This window comes from Globicephala melas, chromosome 15, assembly GCF_963455315.2.
Source record: "Globicephala melas chromosome 15, mGloMel1.2, whole genome shotgun sequence".
NCBI classification, from domain to species: Eukaryota; Metazoa; Chordata; class Mammalia; order Artiodactyla; family Delphinidae; genus Globicephala; species Globicephala melas.
Genome location: NC_083328.1, coordinates 19169906 through 19192578, shown reverse-complemented (window position 1 = coordinate 19192578; position 22673 = coordinate 19169906). Strand labels below are relative to the sequence as shown.

The window sequence follows — 22673 nt, the reverse complement described above, 5'->3', positions numbered from 1 at the left end:
GGACTTGCAATGTTTCTTTGTCTGTTTGTTTTAATAGCAGAGTGACTGGGAGTAGAAACCAGACTGCAAAGTGTTAGGGGTGGGAAGGGGGTTAGAAAACGGAGGTGGCCGACGGAAATGAGTCATTCGAAGAACCTCCCAGGAAAATGAAGGAGAATGCAATGAAACGGGGCATCACACTGAGGACAGGCAGGTACCGAACTAAGGCCAGCCGACCGAGAGTATGAGACCAGGGTGCACAGGGGCACGGGGCAGACGGGCAAGTTTTTTTTTTCTCCTACCGTAAGGACACTCTGAGTCTTTCTGAAAACAGAGAAGAAGGAAGAGGAGGACAGAACTAAGACGAGAGGCAGACTTGCGGACAGGCAGAGGTGAGAAGGGTTGAATTCCAAGGCTTGGGTGAAGGCGGCAGCCTTAGAGAGAAAGAAGAATCTCGTTTCCTTCACTGGCTACTCCCCCTCACACACCAGCTTCCCTTGTTCCATCCTAAACCTCTTCCCTGCCCCTGCCTGTTCCCCATGACTTTCTGACATACTTCTCTAGGGAAAATAGCCTTGGGTAAAAATAGAATGGGAGTTTAAAAAAAGGGGGCATGGCGCTGCTTAAATCTTCTCTTTTTTGGGCCCGTTAAGTCAACCTTTCCAAACCAGGCTTATAGCCATTCGAAGGCTAGGATGATGACGTTTACTGTTTTGTCCTGGGCAGGGCCCTGCACACAGAAGGTACCCCACAAACACAGGCTCCCGGTGCTCTGACCTGGGCCAGCAAGAGTCGGCCCCTTGCGAGGCTGACTGTTCGCCAGCAGCTTCATTCCTTTGCACTCTGACTCAACCCCATTACCCACGGATCAGGAAATGGGATCGCTCTGGAAAGCAAGGGCAGCTCGTCCTCTGAAGATTGGCCCAGCAAATCAGAGCCACTACACTCAAGATGGCTAAAGACCTGGCTAAGGGGTCAGTCAAGACATAGCATTTTCTTTTCTTTTTTTTTTGGTCGCGCTGTGCGGCATGTAGGATCTTAGTTCCCCGAGCAGGGACCAAACCTGCGCCCCCTGCAGTGGAAGCGCGGAGTCTTAACCACTGGACCGCCAGGGAAGTCCTAAATAGAATTCTCTGATTCCAAATCTAAGGACTTTCAGGCACAAAGTCACACCCTGCTGGGATTGCCTGCAATTTAGGGGAGGAGGAGTGGTATTCTTGAGGGGCCAGTGTGTACGCACAGACATAACCAGCCCCATTCACACACATGCTCAGTCTCTTTCACAATCACAGAGTCATCACACTCAGCACCTGGCTTGATCCTCTTTCAGCTTGAGACCAGTGGTTCTGTCTGTGGCACCTGAGTTCCAAATGTCAGGACTATATCATAAGCAAAAGAGTATAACAGGTCCAAAGGTGACAGAGGAATGTCTGATCATTTACTGATCTCTGCTGATAAGATGCTCTGATGGCAAATCAGAGAGAATTAGAATCAAAAGAGTTAATGTTCAGTTTAAAACTAAACATCAAAGGAAAGTCTGGTCCACTCGTAAGTTGAGGGTAGGATCTGCAATGTGCTTAAATATGGTGGGCAAAGTGAGTGCTGATGAGAACAAGATCTGAATGGGGTGGTCGTGGTCTCACAATTCAATCACACTGATTATGTGCCTGATGATGCGGTATCAGGTACTGGCTTCAAAAATTCCTTTTGGGAAGTCCAAAATTTTTTTCATAGGATGTATGCTCTTGGAATCACAGGGCTAGAATTAAGCCCTATGAAACAAATAACTGATTTGCAAAAAGATAATTAGAGGCTAGAATGTTTTGAGCCTATTTAGAGGATAGAAAAACAGATGCTTCCCCCAAAGGGTGCAGCTTTCTCTTCAACTGAAGATTTCAGAAGAACTGCAAATGTTCCATTAGTATGTTAATTTGCATTTGGAAGAAATTAGAGAATGCAGCAAGGGAAGATGAAGGTGTGCTGGGAAATAGTGCCCGCCGAGGCAGAGAGGCTTTGTCCAAAGGAAATGCATGCAAAGGAGCTGAGTAAAGAAGAACAGAGGCAGAAGTGGCAGAGGCGAGAAGAAGGCATCAGGCCAGCACGCAGGTTACGTTACCTTGATGGGCTCGCAATTCGGGAAGGGCCTTTTCTAAGACTGCTAATGCTTTTCTATGGTAATCTGCTTGAGCTTCTAATAACTGAGAACAGACCCACATTCAAAAACAAAAGTAACGTTAGCATTGGATGGACACACACACAATGGCTGAGCAAAACCAAAAATGACATCTTTTGCAAAAAAGCTAAAATGACTCAACTTTTACAATGCTTTAACGTCTCGTCAGGGCAAAGTGCTTACCGTAACAAAAAATTTGCCATACTCCCCTTCTTTGGCCATAAAATTGTACATATCCGCTGCAAGTTGATCCTGGGTAAGTGGAAGAGAAGATAGGTCATTGAAGAAAAATGAGGTGAAAGAAAATACGAATTGATCTGTGAGCTCCTAGAGCAAACTGTAATGAAACAGCTGCAGATTAAACGTCCATCAACTCACTGGTACAATCATACACAGAGATAACGAAAAGAATAATCAAGCTTATTATGGACTGACATGGAAAGATCTCCAAGGTTTATTATTAATATGCCTTGTTAAGAAGCAAAGCACAGAGCACTACTTCTGGTATGGTATGTTACTATCTGGGTAAAAAAGGGAGAGGAAATATTTTTATCACCATGTTTGTATAAAAATACCCCTAGGGAAAAAAGCAAGAACTTAGTGACAGTGGTTACCTGTTGAGAGCAGTGGAAATTAGGAGGAGGAGGAGGACAGGGGCAGAAGAAAGACTTTACTGTATACCGTTTTATACTTTTTATATTTGAACTAATGTAAATAAATTACTTACATAAGAATTAAATAATTAGCTTAAAACTGATAGACTGGGCAATTGGATATATCCATATTTCCAATTTTCATATACATATTCATATATATACATATATATTTTTTTAATGTACTACCTTCCGTTTTGGATTGGCCTCTGTATCTGGGAAAGTAAAACATTTCCCTGAGAGTTCACAAATAAATATAGACCTGCTTTCATGAGGGTCTGAACTTTGAGTTGATTCTCTGTGTGGTCCAGGAATCCTCGAACTGAGAAAGTTTAGTTTAAAATGGCTTGGTAATACTCTCTGGGAGACTCACTCCTAATCCCCAGAAGTCCCACAGATAAAGTCCCTCTTAAAATGAGCTCACAATACAAAACTGCAAAACAACCCACCATAAAGGAAACTCCCACCACTCTCATAGAGAACTTCAGAAAACAGAATTAACTAACAAAGACTTAAAATAAGTATATATAAATGATTAAAAGCATTAAAAAATAAATACTAAAAAGAATAATGCACTATCAAAAAAGGCAGACTTGAAGAATTAGAACTTTAAAATGAAAAATATAGTCAACAAAATTCAAAATTCAACGTTAATTAAACAGCAGATCAGACATAGCTAAAGAGAGAATCAGTGAAACAGAACTTAGATCTCAGGAAATTACCCAGAAGTTAACATAAAGAGAGAAGGAAATAGAAAATATTTTCATAAGTTTTTACCATTTGACTTTCTGACAAGCTGTGGTATGTAAGTTAAAAGAAGTCTCTCAAAAAAAAAAAAAAAAAGAAGAAGTCTCTCTTTGGGCTTCCCTGGTGGCACAGTGGTTGAGAGTCCGCCTGCCGATGCAGAGGACGTGGGTTCGTGTCCCGGTCTGGGAAGATCCCACATGCCGCGGAGTGGCCAGGCCCGTGAGCCATGGCCGCTGAGCCTGTGCATCCGGAGCCTGTGCTCCGCAACGGGAGAGGCCACAACAGTGAGAGCCCCGCGTACCACAAAAAAAAAAAGAAGTCTCTCTTTTAACTTAGCCTATAATGCACCAGTTCAAACCCCCAAACTACTAGACAAATTTATATCCAATAAGGAGCCACTAGCCAAGATCTAGGTTAGACCAGATATGAAGAAGACTGCTGCGTAAATGACACTGGCAAAACTACAACTCTTCTGAACAAGAATAAGCCAGTGCAAGACTTTTGTCAGAAGCATTTGTGTGATTATCATCTTTTTAAATGTAAAGGCTATGGCATGACTTTGTGAGTCCAGTATTAATTCTTACCCACTATATTATTTTCAACAAGTCATTTTACTGCAGTTAACTGTCCAAGGTTTGCCATCATGAAAAGTGAGTTATAGCATGACCTGAATAAACTAAAATAGAGCAGTCTTAATGCTATCTAGTAGAATGTGGAGACCATTATTGGAAAATGATGAATAATAAGAGGAGGAAAAGTCTCAGGCAATGATCCTAAGATTCACCAAAGACCTGTTTCTTTACCACCTCAAATAACATTTGGAATAAACATTTATCTTTGTAGATAGATGCATAGAGAATAACCACCTAGTCTGGAATTTAGATTATGAGATACAAATTTTCATTTCTTCCAAATTAGAAGCCAATTGTCCTAGCAACATTTTAAAAATAATCCTTCCCTTTTCTATGGATATATGATGACCCCTTTACTATATATTCAACCCTTAAATATAACAGCATTCATTCCAGAAAACCTATACAATTCCATGGATCTATTTTTGTGCCTATTGCACATTGTTTTAATTGCTGTAATTTTATGATACGTTTTTATAGTTTCTCCTTTTATTCTCCCATTCTTCATTTTAAATAAGCTTAGACGTTTTTGTCAAGTTTTTAAAAATATCCTACTTGAATTTTTTTCAATTAATTATTTTTTTCTGCATTGGGTCTTCATTGCTGTGCGTGGGCTTTTTCTCTAGTTGCAGAGAGTGGAGGCTACTCTTTGTTGCGGTGCGCGGGTTTCTCATTGCAGTGGCTTCTCTTGTTGTGGAACACAGGCTCTAGGCATGTGGGCTTCAATAGTTGCGGCATGTGGGCTCAGTAGTTGTGGACAGGCTCTAGAGTGTAGGCTCAGTAGTTGTGGCACACGGGCTTAGTTGCTCTGCGGCATGTGGAATCTTCCCAGACCAGGGCTCGAACCCATGTCCCCGGCAGGTGGACATTGGCAGGTGGATTCTTAACCACTGCGCCACCAGGGAAGTCCCTGAATTTTATTTTTAAATAATGCTTTATTCTGAGTATAAAGTAATGTAGAGTCTTAGAAAATAAAGAAAGAAGGAAGAAGAAAATAAAACCTACCTTGAATATCATTCAGGGAATCCTAATAGGAATTATGTAAAACATTAAATAATTTGCAATATTTGACCTTTCATCCATCACTTGGAAAAACCAAAAGATTGATTTAAGTACATATTCATTAGGGAATTCTCCTACCTTGCACTGTTCTACTTTATTTCCAGCTTCATCCATCTCTTCCTTTAGGGTATCTATTTTTGATGGAAGCCCCTGAAAGTTGGTTGCTGAAGATTTGTGAGCCTGGTTCCATCTGCAAAGCACAGGCATAGCCATTATTTGAGAAGCAGCTGTATATACTCAACCTTATGGAGTTAAGGACCTAATGGAGACAGACTCATTCCCCAAAACTGATTCTACCTGGGACAGGTATCAGCACCTAGGATGGCAGCTTCTCTGGAGTTTATCCTTTAAGAATGGAAACGGGCAAAGGTGACACTGGCTTCCCGCTGTGATGGGACTGTGGTAGTGCTGAGAGTAGCTGTCTGCTCTGAGCAGAACTGGCCACGCCTTGTCCCATGCAAGCCCAACTGCTGCAAATCAATCCGTGGAACCCCTTCCCCTACTGTCCAATCTTGGGCTCTTACCCATCAAACACCCCCTTGTTCTCTTGCTTTGATCTAGAATGTTCCCTGTGCCACTGGGGGTCAGTTGCTGCTCTTCAGGACCCCTTATAACACCGCCTACTACCATCCTGACTTGTGATTACTTTCAGTAAGTGAAAGCCAGAACTTCAGTCATGGAGCTAGTAATTGATAGCTGTGAAAGCATGTTAAGAATTAAAATCATTTGTAAGGATAAATACTAGTATCTAAGCAAATCTGAAACATAATGTGGAATGTTTATATTCCCTTCCTAAATAAGTCAAAAGGACCCCCTCCCCCCAAATTATACTATAGCAATAGTCGGGGGAAGTGAATGGGGAATAATAATCTAAAACAATTTCTATTTGGTTTTCAAGTGTGTTTTGACCTTCTGTTTAAATACGGACATGCCTGCTATGGCAGAAAGTTCTAGCACTTTATTTATTTATCTTTCTTAAAGCCTTTACCTTTCAGACATGACAGAAAAATCTTACAGGTACACATGGAAAAGTAATACATGATCACAGTTGAAAGTGAAGACAATCTAGTCAGAAAGCTTTTACTCCTGTCAGCTAACGTTGAAGCTCAAGTTCTGAGTATGACATGCTGCGGGGCTGAAAGCAATGGGAATTTGCCTTCTTCCTCTCCCTCTCCTTCAACAGGATCCACACCAACCTCCTCACAATCCTTCTCAAGGGCAGCCATGTCCTCACGGGCCTCAGAAAACTCTCCTCCCTCCATGCCCTCACCCACGTACCAAAGGCATGCTTGGCATACATCAGGTCAAACTTGTGGTCCAGGCGAGCCCAGGCCTCAGCGACGGCTGTGGTGTTGCTCAGCTTGCACACAGCTTGCTGTACTTTGGCCAGGTCTCCACCAGTGGGAGGCTGGTAATTAGTGCCAACTTTGAAGCCAGTGGGGCACCAGTCCACAAACTGGATGCTGCGCTTGGTCTTGATGGTGGCGATAGTAGCATTGACACCTTTGGGAACCATGTCACCATGGTACAACAGGCAGCATGCCATGCATATACCACGGTGAGGGTCGCATTTCACCATCTGGTTGGCTGGCTCAAAGTAAGCATTGGTGATCTCTGCTACAGAAAGCTGTTCATGGTAGGCTTTCTCAGCAGAGATGACAGGGGCCTATGTGGCCAGAGGGCAGTGCGTGTGGGGATAGGGCACCAGGTTGGTCTGGAATTCTGTCAGATCAACATTCAGGGCTCCATAAAATCTCAGGGAAGCAGTGATGGAGGACACGATCTGGCTAACAAGGTGGTTAAGATTCGTGTAGGCTGGGCACTCAATATCGAGGTTTCTACGACAGATGTCATAGATGGCCTCATTGTCTACCATGAAGGCACAGTCAGGGTGCTCCAGGGTGGTGTGGGTGGTGAGGATGGAGTTGTAGGGCTCAACTACAGCTGTGGAAACCTGGCGGGCTGGGTAAATGGAGAACTCCAGCTTGGACTTCTTGCCATAATCGACAGAGAGTTGCTCCATCAGCAGGGAGGTGAACCCAGAACCAGTTCCCCCACCAAAGCTGTGGAAAACCAAGAAGCCCTGAAGACCTGTGCACTGGTCAGCTAGTTTCCAAATTGGGTCCAAGATGGGGTCAATGATCTCCTTGCCAATGGTGTAGTGACCTCGGGCATAGTTACTGGCAGCATCTTCCTTGCCTGTGATGAGCTGCTCAGGGTGGAAGAGCTGGCGACAGGTGCCAGTGTGAACTTCATCATTGACCGTGGGTTCCAGGTCCACAAACAATGCCCTGGGCACATGCTTGCCAGCGCCTGTCTCACTGAAGAAAGTGTTGAAGGAGTCATCTCCTCCCCCAGGAGTCTTGTCACTTGGCATCTGGCCATCGGGCTGGATGCCATGTTCCAGGTAGTAGAGCTCCCAGCAGGCACTGCCGATCTGGACACCAGCCTGGCCAACATGGATGGAGATGCACTTATGCATGGTGGCTACAGGTCAGCAGGCACAGGCAACAGGAGTGGATACCGGGTCCTGGTTACCGTCCTCAACAAGCTAAGAGTCGAGGTTAAGTAACGCACTCTCTAGCACTTTAAATTTAAACATGGATATGACATCGATGCAGCATGAAAGCCCATGTTAGCAACTTATCAAGCTTCCCAGATGACTGCATTGCCCCCAGAATGCTCTGCCCTGCCCTCTTTCACATTGCTGTTGTGATGCACTTCGCCACAGCAAGGCTTCAGTAAATCTGCTGAAGCTGGCAACGGAAAGAGCATGGACTTCGGAGTCTGCCAGGCTGAAGCCTGAAGCTCGGGTCTACCTTCATTAGCCGTGTGACCTTTGGCAACGGCCTCACCTCTCTGTGCCTCAGGTTGTCTCATCTGTCAAACTAAGGAAACAAATACCGTCTGCCCGGCAGAACAGTCATGAGCCGCAGAAGAGAGAATCAATATGTATATGCCTGCGTGTGAATATGATCGATTCCCACTAATGTTAGCTATCACCATTTTCCTCCAGGGAAAAGCCACAGGAATAAGTCAAATAAAGAAGAAATATTGATCGGTTTCAGTTTCTCTAATACCTACTTTGATTCGTTAAGTGAACAGGACCATGAATGCAGGACCAAGAATCAGTGCTGAAATCTCCTCTGGGATACATGTGCTGCAGATGTAAGATTCCTGGCATCTATAATATCGCTCAACCAACTCCAGCAAGAGCGCACTCACGGCCTTGTTTAATTAACTATTAGAACATTTTTCCTTATCTTCAGCAAAAATCTACCACAGCGGGGCCTGCACTCCCTGATCCTGGTTCTGGCCACAGGGCTCTAATCACACGTGTGCGTGTGACAAGGAGACGGCAGACTCTGCGTTCAGAATCCTAGCCCTGCCGTTTATTATGTCTAAGACGCAAAGCAAGTCACAGACACGGCATGTGCAGGTGCCTCCAGTGTCTGTACAACAAGTCTCCTCTCAAAGTAGGGGGTGTCACGTAACCTCCTAACCTCTGTCCCCTCCAACTCTCACTGAAGGGCCTCTGCACTTAGTGTCCAACACGGAGCCTGACCCACAGCAAGCACCTACTCAATGTCTGCTGAAAACACAAGTGGACAAATGAATAGAGATCGCTGGGAGAATCGAAAGAGCTGACATATCACATACGTAGTCTGATATCTGGCACGTGGCAAGTGTCCAGTAAGTGGTGGCAATGATCGTGTTCACCATGTGCTAATTCCTAGATGTCCCTCTTATCATCTCAACTTTTCTTAAGTCAGGACATGTCTTACCAATTGATTTGTACACTTAATAAAGTGGCGTTTCTATTTCATTTTCCCCCCAAAATCGGATATTAAATCACTGGTGCATCTGACACTCAGCGACATTTTAGAAACAAGGAAATCTGCAATAAAAGCATCTGACACGGGGCTTCCCTTGTGGCGCAGTGGTTAAGAATCTGCCTGCCAATGCAGGGGACACGGGTTCAAGCCCTGGTCCGGGAAGATCCCACATGCCACAGAGCAACTAAGCCTGTGCGCCACAACTACTGAGCCTCTGCTCCGCAACAAGAGAAGCCACCGCAATGAGAAGCCCAAGCACCACAACCAAGAGTAGCCCCCGCTCACTGCAATTAGAGAGATCCCACGCGCAGCAACGAAGACCCAACGCAGCCAAAAAAAAGCATCTGACACGTAGAAAGTTAGTAAATGATCTCTGTATCTCCATTTATTTGCCAAACATAAATAATCATGTCTACTTCACAAGAGTGCAATGAGGATTAAAAGAGTTAACGAAGCAGGGCTCAGCAAAGCCACTTGCTTTTGTAAATAAAGTTTTATTCGAACACAGACTTGCTCATTCATTTATGTATTGCCCAGGGCTACTTTTATGCTACAACAGCAGAGCTGAGTAGTTGGAACAGGGGGCATCTGGGTTGCAGAGCTGAAAATATTTAGTACCTGGCCCTTTACAGAACAAGTCTGTCAACCCTTGTATAAGGTATGAGAAAGGATGGGGCCCGTGGCAGCTACCTCCCTACTCCTCTCATATGAGTCATTGATACAAATGCCCTCAGGGATGGAGCTGAGGCTGGAGCCCAGCCACGGAGCACTACAGACGGGTCATCTGACATCAGCCCTCTGGGATGGCTACTAGGTCTTACTTAGTTCCTCCCTGTTGAGCACAGCATTTCTTGATTGTGAAAAACGATCCTAACCACACAGGTGTTTTTTGACACAGTGGGACGCTTAGCAGCTGCTGAGATCACAGATCTATTTATTCCTAAACTCCACTACTCCAAGGACAACGCTCTTAGAACTGTCTGCCACCACTTCTTCTCCCCAGAATACACTTATTTAGGTTTTTTTTTTCCCCTGTCTCCTTTCACTGTTGGTTGACTAAGAACAGGGTGTTCTAACATCATCCCGCTGCCATGCTTGGGAGAATGAGGCCTGAAAGCAGGTGTAAGTAGGCTGTGACTCAGTCTGTGAGTCAAGTGTGTGAATCTGTGATGACGTCTGTTTTGTGCACCCGGTGGTCTTTATCCGTGTTGAGGAGGGGGATGGTTGCTGGGGATGTGACAGAAAGCCGCATTATTGGTTATTTTTCACAGCTTTATCTTACCTGGCTCTGACCGAGTCCCAGTCTAAAACCAATCTGGCGAGCTGCTTCCTCTGTTTCTGGATGTTAGGAATCTCTACCTGGACAGAAGAACACACCACATATGAAATGGGACGAGCTTCGCGGTTTTCAGTTTAACCTCTGAAAGTGCAATCTTTATTTACCATTTTCTTTTTTTTCTTAGGCAAAGGATTTTGTACCCTCAACTTACTCCCCTTATTTCCAAAAAGAAGTGTATGTCAAAGCCACTGATTATTGTTAAAGTTTCAGACACAAGTGAACCTTTCCCCACCCATCCCCCGCCAAAGCACCCACCTCTGCTATGCCGTACAGAGGGTCCACGATCTCCTTCTCGACAAAGACTTCATGCTGAGAGAGTTCCAGAGCCAGCTGATTCTCAGCATCTCCACACGTCTCCAGCATCTTCCTTTAAAAACAAGATGCCCAACAACAAACGTACGTCCATTAAATCTGGCACCAGATTCCCACACTGAGCCAGCTCTGCTCTCCATACGATGGGAACGCATTAGGGCGCTATACAATAGAGACCTGAAAGTACTATAAACTTAGGGCGTGAGTCCACAGACTTGTGCTTTAAAATGAACAAGACTGGGCTTCCCTGGTGGCGCAGTGGTTGAGAGTCCGCCTGCCGATGCAGGGGACGCGGGTTCGTGCCCCGGTCTGGGAAGATCCCACATGCCGCGGAGCGGCTGGGCCCGTGAGCCATGGCCGCTGAGCCTGCGCGTCCGGAGCCTGTGCTCCACGACGGGAGAGGCCACAACAGTGAGAGGCCCGCGTACCAAAAAAAAATAAAATAAAATAAAATAAAATAAAATAAAATGCACAAGACTATCTCAGGTATAATTTGGGTGTACGCGTGCGGATGTGTGTAAACAGTGAGGTGAGAACTCACTGAAAGATTAGGTCCTCTGGTCAGGTGAAAAGCAAGTATTCTCAAAAGTACCCTGAAAATCTTTTAAATCATATGTAACGTTTATTATACTATACTGTTTTCTGTCTGCTAGTAAGTCCGGCCTAGGCAGTGTCCTTCAAAGAACGACAGAGCATTGTAGGTCGTGGAGCATGGCAGACCCTGGGAAATGGGCTGAAAAGTCCAAAGGCCATATCCAGCTGGGAAAGGAGGGCCCATGTTACAGCAGGAGAGAGCAGACAGGATCAAAGGACACTGGCCTTGTAGAGAAGCAAGTAGAAAGAAAGGTCAACCTTCCCTCTTACAATGAAAACAGCTTTATTATTAGATTTTAAACTTATTTATGTAATACATGCTCATTGTAAAAAAAAAAAAAATCCACATAATTCAGAAAAGGCACTATGTTGAGACAACCTCCACTGACATTACAGTGATCATCTTTAAAAGAAGTGACTTTTAAGGACTAAATGGGACTGGTCAGGGCTTATAAATCTGAGTCAACACCTGGCCCACAGAAGGGACTGAGTTCTTTACATCCAAGCTCAGCAGATTAAATAATTGACCTTATCAATTACTTTTGTTATTGGCCCTTTGTATCATCTATCCTTGCTTCTACTAAAAGGAAGATTCTCTAGCATCCCAGTGGCCTCAGCCTCTGGTCACACATGTGGCTGCCATGTACACCACCCAGCCATCCACCTCTACCAACCCACATGGCTCTCTTTCTGAAATAGCCCAACTCTTACCCCAGGAGAGAGTCTTCTAGCTGAGTTGATGCTTCTTGCATATTCTGAGCGAGAGCTGTCACAGGGAGTTTTTTCTGGAAGGCAGAAGACAATGCATTTTTTTTTTTCATTATAATTGACACCCATTCTCAATTACCTACTTCAGATCTTCAGTCACTGGTTTCTCCTCCAGGTAAAGTGCACAGGTAAGAGATATCCTGTCTGGGTTCAGGTTCTGGTCTCAAAGGTATGAGTTGTGTGACTCAAGCTCTGTGTCAGTTTCCTCATGCCTGGAAATTAGGGATAACAGTGCAAGGGTCCTAGGGCTGTCCGTTGACTAAAGGAGATATTCAAGGTCAAGTACCCCAAGTAAATGTATCACGTAACGTTTACTGAGTACATGATAAGTACTCAGTAAATGTTAGCTGCTATTATTACTGTTGTCGTTGCTATTACTATAATTACTATAATCAAGAGCGTACTATGACCCAGGCGCTGGGGACATAAGACATACACCGTGCCCTCTGATTATCATGACAAATAAATGTGATGAAGCGCTCAATTTTAAGAACTTTTGCTAGAATACTCATTCTTAAACTGGCTCTTAAATTGGCTGGAATCATAAAGATTTAGATTTAGTTAAAGATCTGAAAATATCTAGCTAAATATCCAAAAAATTAAAAAAAAATTTTTAGGCACCAAGTCACTCATTTTCCTATCAGAGATTTGTTTTTCAGCTGGAAATGACTGTAAGGATCATCTGATTCATGTTCTAATTGTGCAGCTGGGGAATGTGAAGCCCAGGGGGATTACATGGCCTGGCCAGGCGCCCCGGTGAGGGTACAGAGCTAGACCTCGGTGCTAAAAGCCCAAGCCCCGGTTCAGAGTCTGTCCGTGACTAGCTAATGGCTTATCTCAGAACATAGGCAGAAGAGGCCTGGAAAGTAGCATGTGGGTTGGTTGTAACACCACGATCTGCCAACAAAAAATGCTTTCATTGCTGCGGTACCCCATGTAATTTTGCCTTCCCAGTAGAATGGGAACTGATGTCAAAGACCTGGGGTCCACCTTGCCGTGGCATTGCTCTGCCTTGACCTCGGGCATGTCACCTGCCTTTCCTGCCTTCAAAGGGCTCCATCTGTTACACTTCTAAAATATCTCTGGAAGGCTGTACAAGAAACTGCTACTACTGGTGGTCCTGGAGAGGGGAACTGGGTGCCCGGGGAACAGGGCTGGGAGAGACCTCATGTTACGTTCTTTTGCATATTATCGACTTTGCCCATGTAGCTGGACAGCCCATTCAAAATGGTACACAGAAACTTAAAAATAAATAATGAACAAATATATTTACCCATCTCTCCTCCCCCTCAGGTTATGTTCAAATAAATAAATAACAGGCTTCATCTGCCCCACAAGGAGACGTTCCCAGCTTCCACATTAATAGACCAGGAAGATGTGAGAAAATGGGCAGTGCGCTTTGATCAGAATAGAGGATAATTCATCCTTTTACTTATGCTGCCTTTCTAAGGGAATTTAATGTAGGATAAGTGCAGTAATCAACAGAAATATACTTTGTGCAACTCTGGAGCTCTATGGCAAAAAAAAAATCATAAAGAGAGGAGTTTACTTTGACAAGTATCATTCAAGTGCCCAGTTGTAACTAACCTGTGGTTTCCATGCCCTGACTCCAAAGCATCAACAATCCTGGTTCCCGATGTACAGAAATAAGGACATTCTGCTCATTTAACATTTGAGCTGATTAATGAACATGCTGTCTAGCAACATCAAACTCCTCCACGGAGAGGGCTGAGGGCTTCCTAATTTATAAAAGGCATGCCAGCTGCACGAAAAGAAACAATTCCAGGTCTAATATGAACCACGACATAAGCTATGCCATGTCAACAGTTTGGGCTGAGAAGGCCACCTGCCCTGTCTCTCTTCCCTCCAATTCTTGCCTCTTCACACGCATGGGAGCTTCTGGTGGGGCTTTTGCAAGGCTCCTCCTGTACTTTCTAGAGCACGAGAGACTGCCGACCTCTCGTGGTCACCTATCATCTATTCCATGGCGACTCTTCGTCCCACGTGCAGAGCGTAGACAACCTCTGAGCCCTGTCTTGGGCACTTTGGTTCAAGGCTGGAAAAGGAAGCCTAAGGCATTAGGTTTTAGAAATGAGGGAGAGGCACCTTTGCCCCTGTTGCCTGGAATAGGCCCATCACCTGCCACTCATTTTCCTCCTTTACAGCTAGGCCACCACCTTCACCAGGAAGCCTCCCTTGACTACCCCTCTCCTCCTCTGGTGCCCATTCTTGGTCCTCCCATAATACCCTGTGCATATTTTGTTTAGTATGTTGTTTTTATAATTATCCATTTGTGGAGGAAGCCTCCCCCACCAGGCTATGAGCACCTTTTAAGGGAGACACTACATCGAATTCATTTTATAGCTCCAGCACTTGTACATAGTAGGTGTTTGATAAATACTTAATTTGTTTGTTTTTAATGAATTTATGTGACACCTGGGCTGTGTTTCAAAGCAGACCAAAGGAACAACAAGACAATCTGTGTGAATGACACTGGCCTACAGCATGAATGGGAGGAAGCGGGAGATACCGAGACTGATGAGGGAAATGTGATGAGATTATGAACGGCTGAAGTCATCTGAAGCGCTCGGACTTTACGGTATTTTGTACGGCACAGAGAATATGGCCAATACTTCACAATAACTTTAAATGGAGTGTAATCTATAAAAATACTGAATCATGATGTTATACACCTGAAACTAATATAATATTAGTCCACTATATTTCAATTAAAAAATAACAACAAAAAAAAGAGCTTCGATTTTAACCCAGGCAATGGGAACTAGCCATCGTCCCTGCCAGAGCATCAGTGGTATTATGGGATGCTTCCTTATGTGGAACTATCCCTCCAGCCATCTTGGTCCCCCTCCAAATGCCAGTAGTGTCCCCCAGACCTTATGGCAACCAAAAAAGTCTCCACACATTTCCAAATATCCCCAGGAGTGTAATTCTGGTCCCTGTTGAGAACAACTAAGCTTAAGATTTTTTTTTTTTTTTAGGCAGAAGGATGACAAGATCAATTTGTATTTCAGGAAACCATCTCTGGTGATCAGGTTGAAGAAAGGCTGGAAAAAAAGGAAATCAGAGGCAGGAAATGTAGCTCAAGAGGTGACTGCAACAGTCCAGATAATGAGAGGTAATCAGGTCTTGCACTAGGTGAAGGTGGTAAAGATGGAGCAGAGGTGAGAAATTCAAGAAACAGTCACAAAGAGAATCACAGGACTTGCTAATCAAGCAGGTACGGGAGGCTGAGGATAAGACAAAAGGGAGGGCTTCCCTGGTGGCTCAGTGCTTAAGAATCTGCCTGCCAATGCAGGGAACACGAGTTCGAGCCCTGGTCCGGGAAGATCCCACATGGTGCAGAGCAACTAAGCCCGTGAGCCACAACTACTGAGCCTGCACTCTACAGCCCACGAGCCACAACTACTGAGCCTGCGTGCCACAACTACTGAAGCCCGCGCGCCTAGAGCCCATGCTCCGCAACAAGAGAAGCCACCACAATAAGCCCACGCACCACAACGAAGAGTTGCCCCCGCTCGCTGCAACTAGAGAGTGCCCCCGTGCAGCAACAAAGACCCAACGCAGCCAAATAAATAAATATATAAATATATTAAAAAACAAAACAAACACATGCCCTTCACTCATAAAAAAAGATAACCTAACTTGCATACTAGGGTGGATAGAATCCAAGAGTCAACACAGAAGAACTGGTTATGCGTGCTAAAATAGACAACTACGGGAGGAAGTTTTTTGCTTCGTTGAAAATGGTTTACAAGTGTCTGAATAAACACATTAGTTAGGCGCCATGAGAAGAGAGGAGGCGGCCCAAGGAATGTGATGGCGAGAATAAGGAGATGAAGGGCAGAAGCTTAGGAAACAATATTAAAAGGGCAGGCAGAGCAGAAGCCATGGCAAGAGAATGCAAAGGGGCAGAGGGGGCAGGACCAGTGGATTGGGCCTGGTTCTGATGGACGGGAACTGCAGCAAGCACTCCTGGAATCGGAGGTGCATGCAGACTTCTGCTCCTTTGATACACATCACTGCGGAAACTATGTGCTGTGCAAGAGAGGAGTAACCCTGTTGTCAAGTTGGCCAGAAATGTGTGTAGGAAATATAAAAGGAGGGTGACACAGATCGTCTGCACAGCAGCTCTTCCTTTTGAGACATCTAGTGGCAAATAAAACAATATGGGATGGGCTTCCCTGGTGGTGCAGTGGTTAAGAATCTGCCTGCCAATGCAGAGGACATGGGTTCAAGCCCTGGTCCGGGAAGATCCCACATGCCGCGGAGCAACTAAACCTGTGTGCCACAACTACTGAGCCCGCGCTCTAGAGTCTGTGAGCCACAACTACTGAGCCCGTGTGCCACAACTACTGAAGCCCACATGCCTAGAGCCCGTGCTCCGCAACAAGTGAAGGCACTGCAATGAGACGCCCATGCACCGCAACGAAGAGTAGCCCCTGCTCACCGCAACTAGAGAAAGCCTGCGTGCAGCAACGAAGACCCAAAGCAGCCAAAAATAAAGAAATTTAAGAAATCTAAGAAAATATATATATGGGAAATCATAGCTTCCCTGTGTGCCATGGAAACTCCCACCTTAATGTTATATGGGGGGTCAGGGTATGCTCGTAAGCTGGGAACTCATAAAACTAAGGGCGGAACTGCCTGACGAACAAAGCTGCTGTGCTCTGCTGGTGGGACACGGGGACCTGGACGCTCTGAACATACCCTGGAGTAGACATTTGATTGTTTCCTAGAGCCCATCCTTCCTGAGTCCTCCTAAGGACCTATCCTGGTCTCAATGGAGCCTATGAGCTGGAGGTAGGACCACAGCCCATGCTCTGGGGTGAGCTGTGGTTAGCTTATGCCAACCAGCACGTCCTGTCTCCTCGCCCAACCTCATCCCTCCCCGCAGTAACTGGTTGTGGGTTGTGGGAGGAGTTTGTTCAGTAATGGAGAATGTGACTCAACAAGATCAATGCAATGGGAAGGGATTTCTACCTGCCAAAAGTATGGAAAAAAGAAGTCTTCTCACTCCATTAAGAAAAACTACTGGAAGAGACGCTCTCTATTCCTGCTGGACGTGCACAAGGAAGTAGGTAGCCCATGGGAGCTGCTGGTAGCCAGCTTGCAACCACGAGGGATAAGGCAGACACTGAAGAAGGCCGAGGGGAGAGAAGGAGAGAAGGAAAGAAACTGGGGTCCTGGTTTACATCACCGAAAGCCTAGCCCAAGCCTTACCTGGAGTCCATCCTGACTACTGGACTTTTCAGTTAGTACGCCAATAAACTCTACTTTCTCAGTCACTTTAAGAGAGGCTTGCAGCTTTCTGCCATCAGAGGATTCCTAACTGATGTGTCCATTCTCTTATGATGACACATCTCTAAAAGCACCTGGAGAGAATTCAGTGTGAATATGGCTTTCGGCTCAGGGATGTCTTAAGCACAAAAGAATGCTATGATAAGGCCGGTGTCGTGAACGTGAATGTCGATACAAGGTACAGGTCTGCAGGCAAATCTGCTGATGCTGCTTGGGAAAAATCGACTGATAGAGGGAGAAGAGCCTCTCAGAGACGGGGCGAGAACCACGGCTCCAAGTCCACCCGGTACTCACGTGTCTCCTCTCGGCATCGGTGCCGTGCTGCCCCTGGAAGCAGGCCACCAGGCGCTTGTGGGAATGGTGACACATGGAGCGCACTGTGTCCAAGCGCCGCTCGATCTGACAACACAAAGACAGATGAGCCGTTGGCAAGGCTCAAGACCAACGCAGCCTCTTCCTCCTGCGGTGTTTGCATGTAGGCAGGAAAAAGCATCCTGCCGTTGAATTTTTCACTTGGATGGAAATGGAAATGGTTCCCATGCAGCTACCCCAGGGCTTCTCACTATGGATACGTGGGCTGGAGAATTCTGGGTTGTGGGCAGCTGTCCCGTGCATCATCAGTAGGTTTACCATCATTTCTGGTCTCCACCCACTAGATGCCAGTAGCACCCAACTCCCCTCTTCGTGACAACCAAGACTGCCCCCAGACATTGTCAAATATCCCCCCGGAGGGCAAAATCACCCCTAGTTGAGAAACACTGAGTTTTCAGATCCCTTAAAGGCTGAATTCATGTCCAGGGGTAGGGGACAGTCCTGACTAGAACTTGCTATCAGATAAGTGGTGACAAACTCACACACTACAGCACCAGCAAAGTCCCAGGTCCAACCAGCAGAACTGCAGATGAACAGCCTAAGCCCAGCCTCAGGCCCAAGGCCAAGTGGGAGAGCCACAGGGACATTCAGCTCTCTCCTGCACATGGCAATGGAGCCCTCCACACACGGTACAACAGACAGAGAATCAAAAAAAATGTTCCACAACTAAAACTCAAGATCAATGTTTTCAACATTATTCCTTATTGGGCTTGGGGTGGTTTTTTTTTTTTTTTAATAATAAACCTCTAAAGCAGAACGGACAGCCAGCCGTAAGAAACACTGACTTAGGGGCCCACACATCACGATTAGCTTCCCAAAATATTATTGCTGGGATATGGCTGTTTATGGCAAAGAGAGCTGCTTTTTACAGGAAGGAATGCCAAAAATGTGTATTCTGATGACTCATTAAGAATGAGGGCAGGCCCTTAGGGATGCTTTCTATTTTAAAGAAAAATCAACAAGTTCAAAGCAGAATACATTTTTACCCCAAAACATTTTACCCAATGAGATGGTTTTGTGCCTCTTTCTCAAGCAGGCCTTCTTCAGATACAACCAAGGCCCCATCCCAGGACCCCGATCTGCAGCCACATTTATTTAGGGCCAGATGCCACATTACTTGCCCCAAATCTTATAATGACCCGATTCTAAGACATTGGAAAACTAATACACATTCTTCATTTGCCACAAAAGCGGGGGGGAGGGGAGAAAACCCCCAAAACTCCATTTCACTTGATTCCAATTTCCACTAGAATGTAAAGTCCGAAGGGATAGGGCCTTGGTCTGTTTTGTTCACAGATTTATCCCAAGTGCCTAGATCACTGCCTGGCCCAAATGGAAGGTAATATTTGTTGAAAGAACAAGTATATACCCTGTACAAGGTATTAGAAAAACAACAGTAAGTAAATTGTGGTTCCCACCCTCCTGGGATTCACAGCCTCCTGGGTAAACTCCATACAAACAAGATAAAAAGGCAGCCTCTTGAACTGCTCTACCAGAGATCTAAGAAAAGAGGCAGGAGAAAGAGCAAATTAAGGGAAGTCTCACATCAGAAACAAAGTAATCTCTGTGGGGGCTTCCCTGGCGGTGCAGTGGTTGAGAGTCTGCCTGCCGATGCAGGGGACGCGGGTTTGTGCCCCGGTCCGGGAGGATCCCACATGCCACGGAGCAGCTGGGCCCGTGGGCCACGGCCGCTGAGCCTGCGTGGGAGAGGCCACAGCGGTGAGGGGCCCGCGTACTGAAAAAAAAAGCTCTGTGGCTTGTGACAGTGGTAATCATACCAACAAATCACTAATATAATATTTAGCCCTCACTACGTGACGGGCCCCACTCCCAGTGCTAACCATGTTTAACCCATGAATCCCTCCTAACAAACCCATGCGGTGATACAGTGATTACCCTCCTTTTAGAGAAGTGGAAACTGAGGCAGAGGGAGGTTAAGTGAATTCCCGAGGCCACCGAGCTAGTCAGGGGCAGACCTGGGATGGGAATCCAGGTGGCTGGTCACCAGACCCAGCACTCAGCACTTTGAACCATTACATGCCTTCTTTACGGTTAAAAAAACAAACAAACAGAAATCAGAGCAGGAAAACAATTGCCGCAGACATGGAGTATCTGTGTTATAAAATAAGGAGTTCCTATATCCTGTGACAAACCATAATGGAAAAGAATATGAAAAAGAATGTACATATGTGTATAACTGAATCACTTTGTTGTATAGCAGAAATTAACACAGCACTGTAAATCAACTATACTTCAATAAAATAAATTTAAAAAAAAAAGGGAGTTCCTAGAAACTAGCAAACTCCTCAGGCCCCAGCGGACGTTTGGGCAAAGGGACAAGCACAGACAGTCACTGTCTGAGTCCCGTGCGATCTCTGCCATCCTCCACCTGCCTGCAAGGCCTCTGGCCTCCTTGCAGGGCTTAAAGGATGAAATGGAATGACGTATATTACTGACGTGGGATGTAGGTGGGAGAATGCTGACAGGAAAACCTAGTGTAACCAAACAATATTTCTAAAATTCTGAAAATGGATTTGAAATATCTGATAAAAACCAGTGAGGAAATACTGTTAAGAATCTGATTCTTAAACTATAATATTGTATATCAACTATGCCTTAATAAAAAAATTTTTTAAAGACTATGATTCCTTAATAAATCTTTTCTTGAAAAAACCCTTCTCATCCTTGATAAAAACTTCTAGTCCTCAAAAGTAGAAAAAAAAAGTGCTCTTAAAATCTTCTACCTGCAAAAGACTGCCATAATTTAGAAGGCTGTTTTGGCATGGTGGGGCAGAAATAGCTTTTTTTAAAATTATGCAGCTCCTTCTTTGCGTGGGAAGAGACAGAAAGCCACCTGGGAGCAGATCTCTGGTCTCCAGGGACTCACTGGAGTGCACCAGAGGCAGGTGATGGAAATGAGAGGCAAGGAGAAGGTGCAGAAGGGGTCCTGTCCTTCACAAAGTATTTGGTGTGGGTGGGGACGGAGTGGGGTTGGCTAAAGTGATGTGTATAAAGGGTCCAGGCCCTCCTGGGAGAAACTCCCAGCCCCAAAGTTAGGGAAACCTGTTGAGAAATGGCGTGAGTGGCCCTGGCTAAGGTCCCCAGCAGGAAACGCCCCTCCCTATGGAAAGGAAAGTCTGGCCCATTGGTGTGAGGCCACACTAGGGCCCCTGGGGGGTTCTGAGATCTGGTCACTGTCACTGAGACTCTGAGTCCTTCAGGACCCAACTTAGGTCACTTTTAGGGAAGAAGCATAAAAGGGAGCAAAAAACCTGAAATCTAGGTTGGAACCAGTGGGGCCACTGCCACAGCTGGCAGAGCCTGTCCCATCAAGGTCGCCAGCGCAGCAGCCTGCCCAGGACGCATGACCAGGCCACAGTGCCAGTGGACCGGCCGGGCCAGCCAGGCTCCTCCCCTGTGCTCACCCCAACACCTGGCACTTGAACCCAGGACTAGCTCCATCTGAACTTCATAACATGACACCCAAGTTTCAGATCCCCTTTTGATCACCGCACAACTCAACTGCTTTTCTTTCCTGCTCAAAACCATGCTAATCACACTAATTCTGTTTCAGGCAAAACCCAAAAAAAAGCAAAGAACCATAAGCTTCAGTTCTTCCTATGGGTTTTTGTTGCTGTTGTTGTTTAAACAGAGCATTTTTAAAAGTCTTTCTTTTGTTACCTGTAACAGATCATCACTGAGGACTTCTGTTTTCTCGGCTCTGTGGGAAAAATGAAAAGTTCAAAATCAGACATTCAGAAATAAAAAGCAACTCATGAAATCGAGTAATTATTGTCCTGGAGTTTAAAACAAAACAGACAGAAATGAATGATCACAAGGGGACAAATTTTACCAATTTTTATATCAGAGGGCAACTTAAGAAAAAACCAAAGAAAAAAAACAAATGAGGTGCTTCCCTGGTAGCACAGTGGTTAAGAATCCACCTGCCAATGCAGGAGACACAGGTTTGAGCCCTGGTCTGGGAAGATCCCACATGCCACAGAGCAACTAAGCCCGTGTGCCACAACTACTGAGCCTGCACTCTACAGCCTGCAAGCCACAACTACTGAGCCTGTGCGCTGCAACTACTGAAGCCCACGTGCCCTAGAGCCCATGCTGCGCAACAAGAGAAGCCCGCACACCACAGTGAAGAGTAGCCCCCGCTCTCCGCAACTAGAGAAAGCTGTGTGCAGCAACAAAGACCCAACACAGCCAAAAATAAATAAATTTATTAAAAAAAAAAACAAAAGAAAGTTTGCAGAGAATAGCACCCCAAAACAAGAACAAATGATTGAGACCAGTGGTTCTCAAACTTGGGCATGCACAGACCCACCAGGGAGTTGGGGGAGGATGTGCTGTCTTAAAATGCCATTTTCCTGGTCTCACCTCAAGAGTTTCTAATTCCATAGGTCTGGAGTGAGACCCTGCATTTTTTTAAAAATTTTATTAATTTTTTTATACAGCAGGTTCTTATTAGTCATCAATTTTATACACATCAACATATACATGTCAATCCCAATCTCCCAATTCATCACACCACTACCCCCACCTCCCGCCGCTTTCCCCCTTGGTGTCCATACGTTTGTTCTCTACATCTGCATCTCTATTTCTGCCCTGCAAACCAGTTGATCTGTACCATTTTTCTAGGTTCCACATATATGCGTTAATATATGATATTTGTTTTTCTCTGACTTCATTCTGTACGACAGTCTCTAGATCCATCCACGTCTCTACAAATGACCCAATTTCATTCCTTTTTATGGCTGAGTAATATTCCATCGTATATATGTGCCACATCTTCTTTATCCATTTGTCTGTTGATGGGCATTTAGGTTGCTTCCATGACATGGCTATTGTAAATAGTGCTGCAGTGAACATTGGGGTGCA

General features: G+C 45.3%; 1 protein-coding gene and 1 pseudogene across 5 annotated transcripts in view; both read right to left on the bottom strand.

Annotated features, from left to right (window-relative positions):
• The window catches only part of ARHGAP17 (Rho GTPase activating protein 17), an 89465-nt gene that overhangs the window by 32367 nt on the left and 34425 nt on the right, over positions 1–22673 (bottom strand). For all 5 annotated transcript variants that reach the window (XR_009558887.1, XR_004042692.2, XM_030871538.2 and 2 more), the window contains exons 2-9: positions 21468–21507; positions 17709–17813; positions 12039–12112; positions 10677–10788; positions 10365–10441; positions 5325–5436; positions 2336–2404; positions 2096–2177 (exon numbers count right to left, since the gene is read on the bottom strand). Coding sequence is in view for 3 of the 5 variants with exons in the window: in XM_030871538.2 (XP_030727398.1) it covers positions 2096–2177; positions 2336–2404; positions 5325–5436; positions 10365–10441; positions 10677–10788; positions 12039–12112; positions 17709–17813; positions 21468–21507 (671 nt within the window). In the remaining 2 variants the exon portion in view is untranslated. The remainder of the gene's footprint in view (positions 1–2095; positions 2178–2335; positions 2405–5324; positions 5437–10364; positions 10442–10676; positions 10789–12038; positions 12113–17708; positions 17814–21467; positions 21508–22673) is intronic.
• Positions 6353–7728, bottom strand: LOC115861118 (tubulin alpha-1B chain pseudogene; annotated as a pseudogene).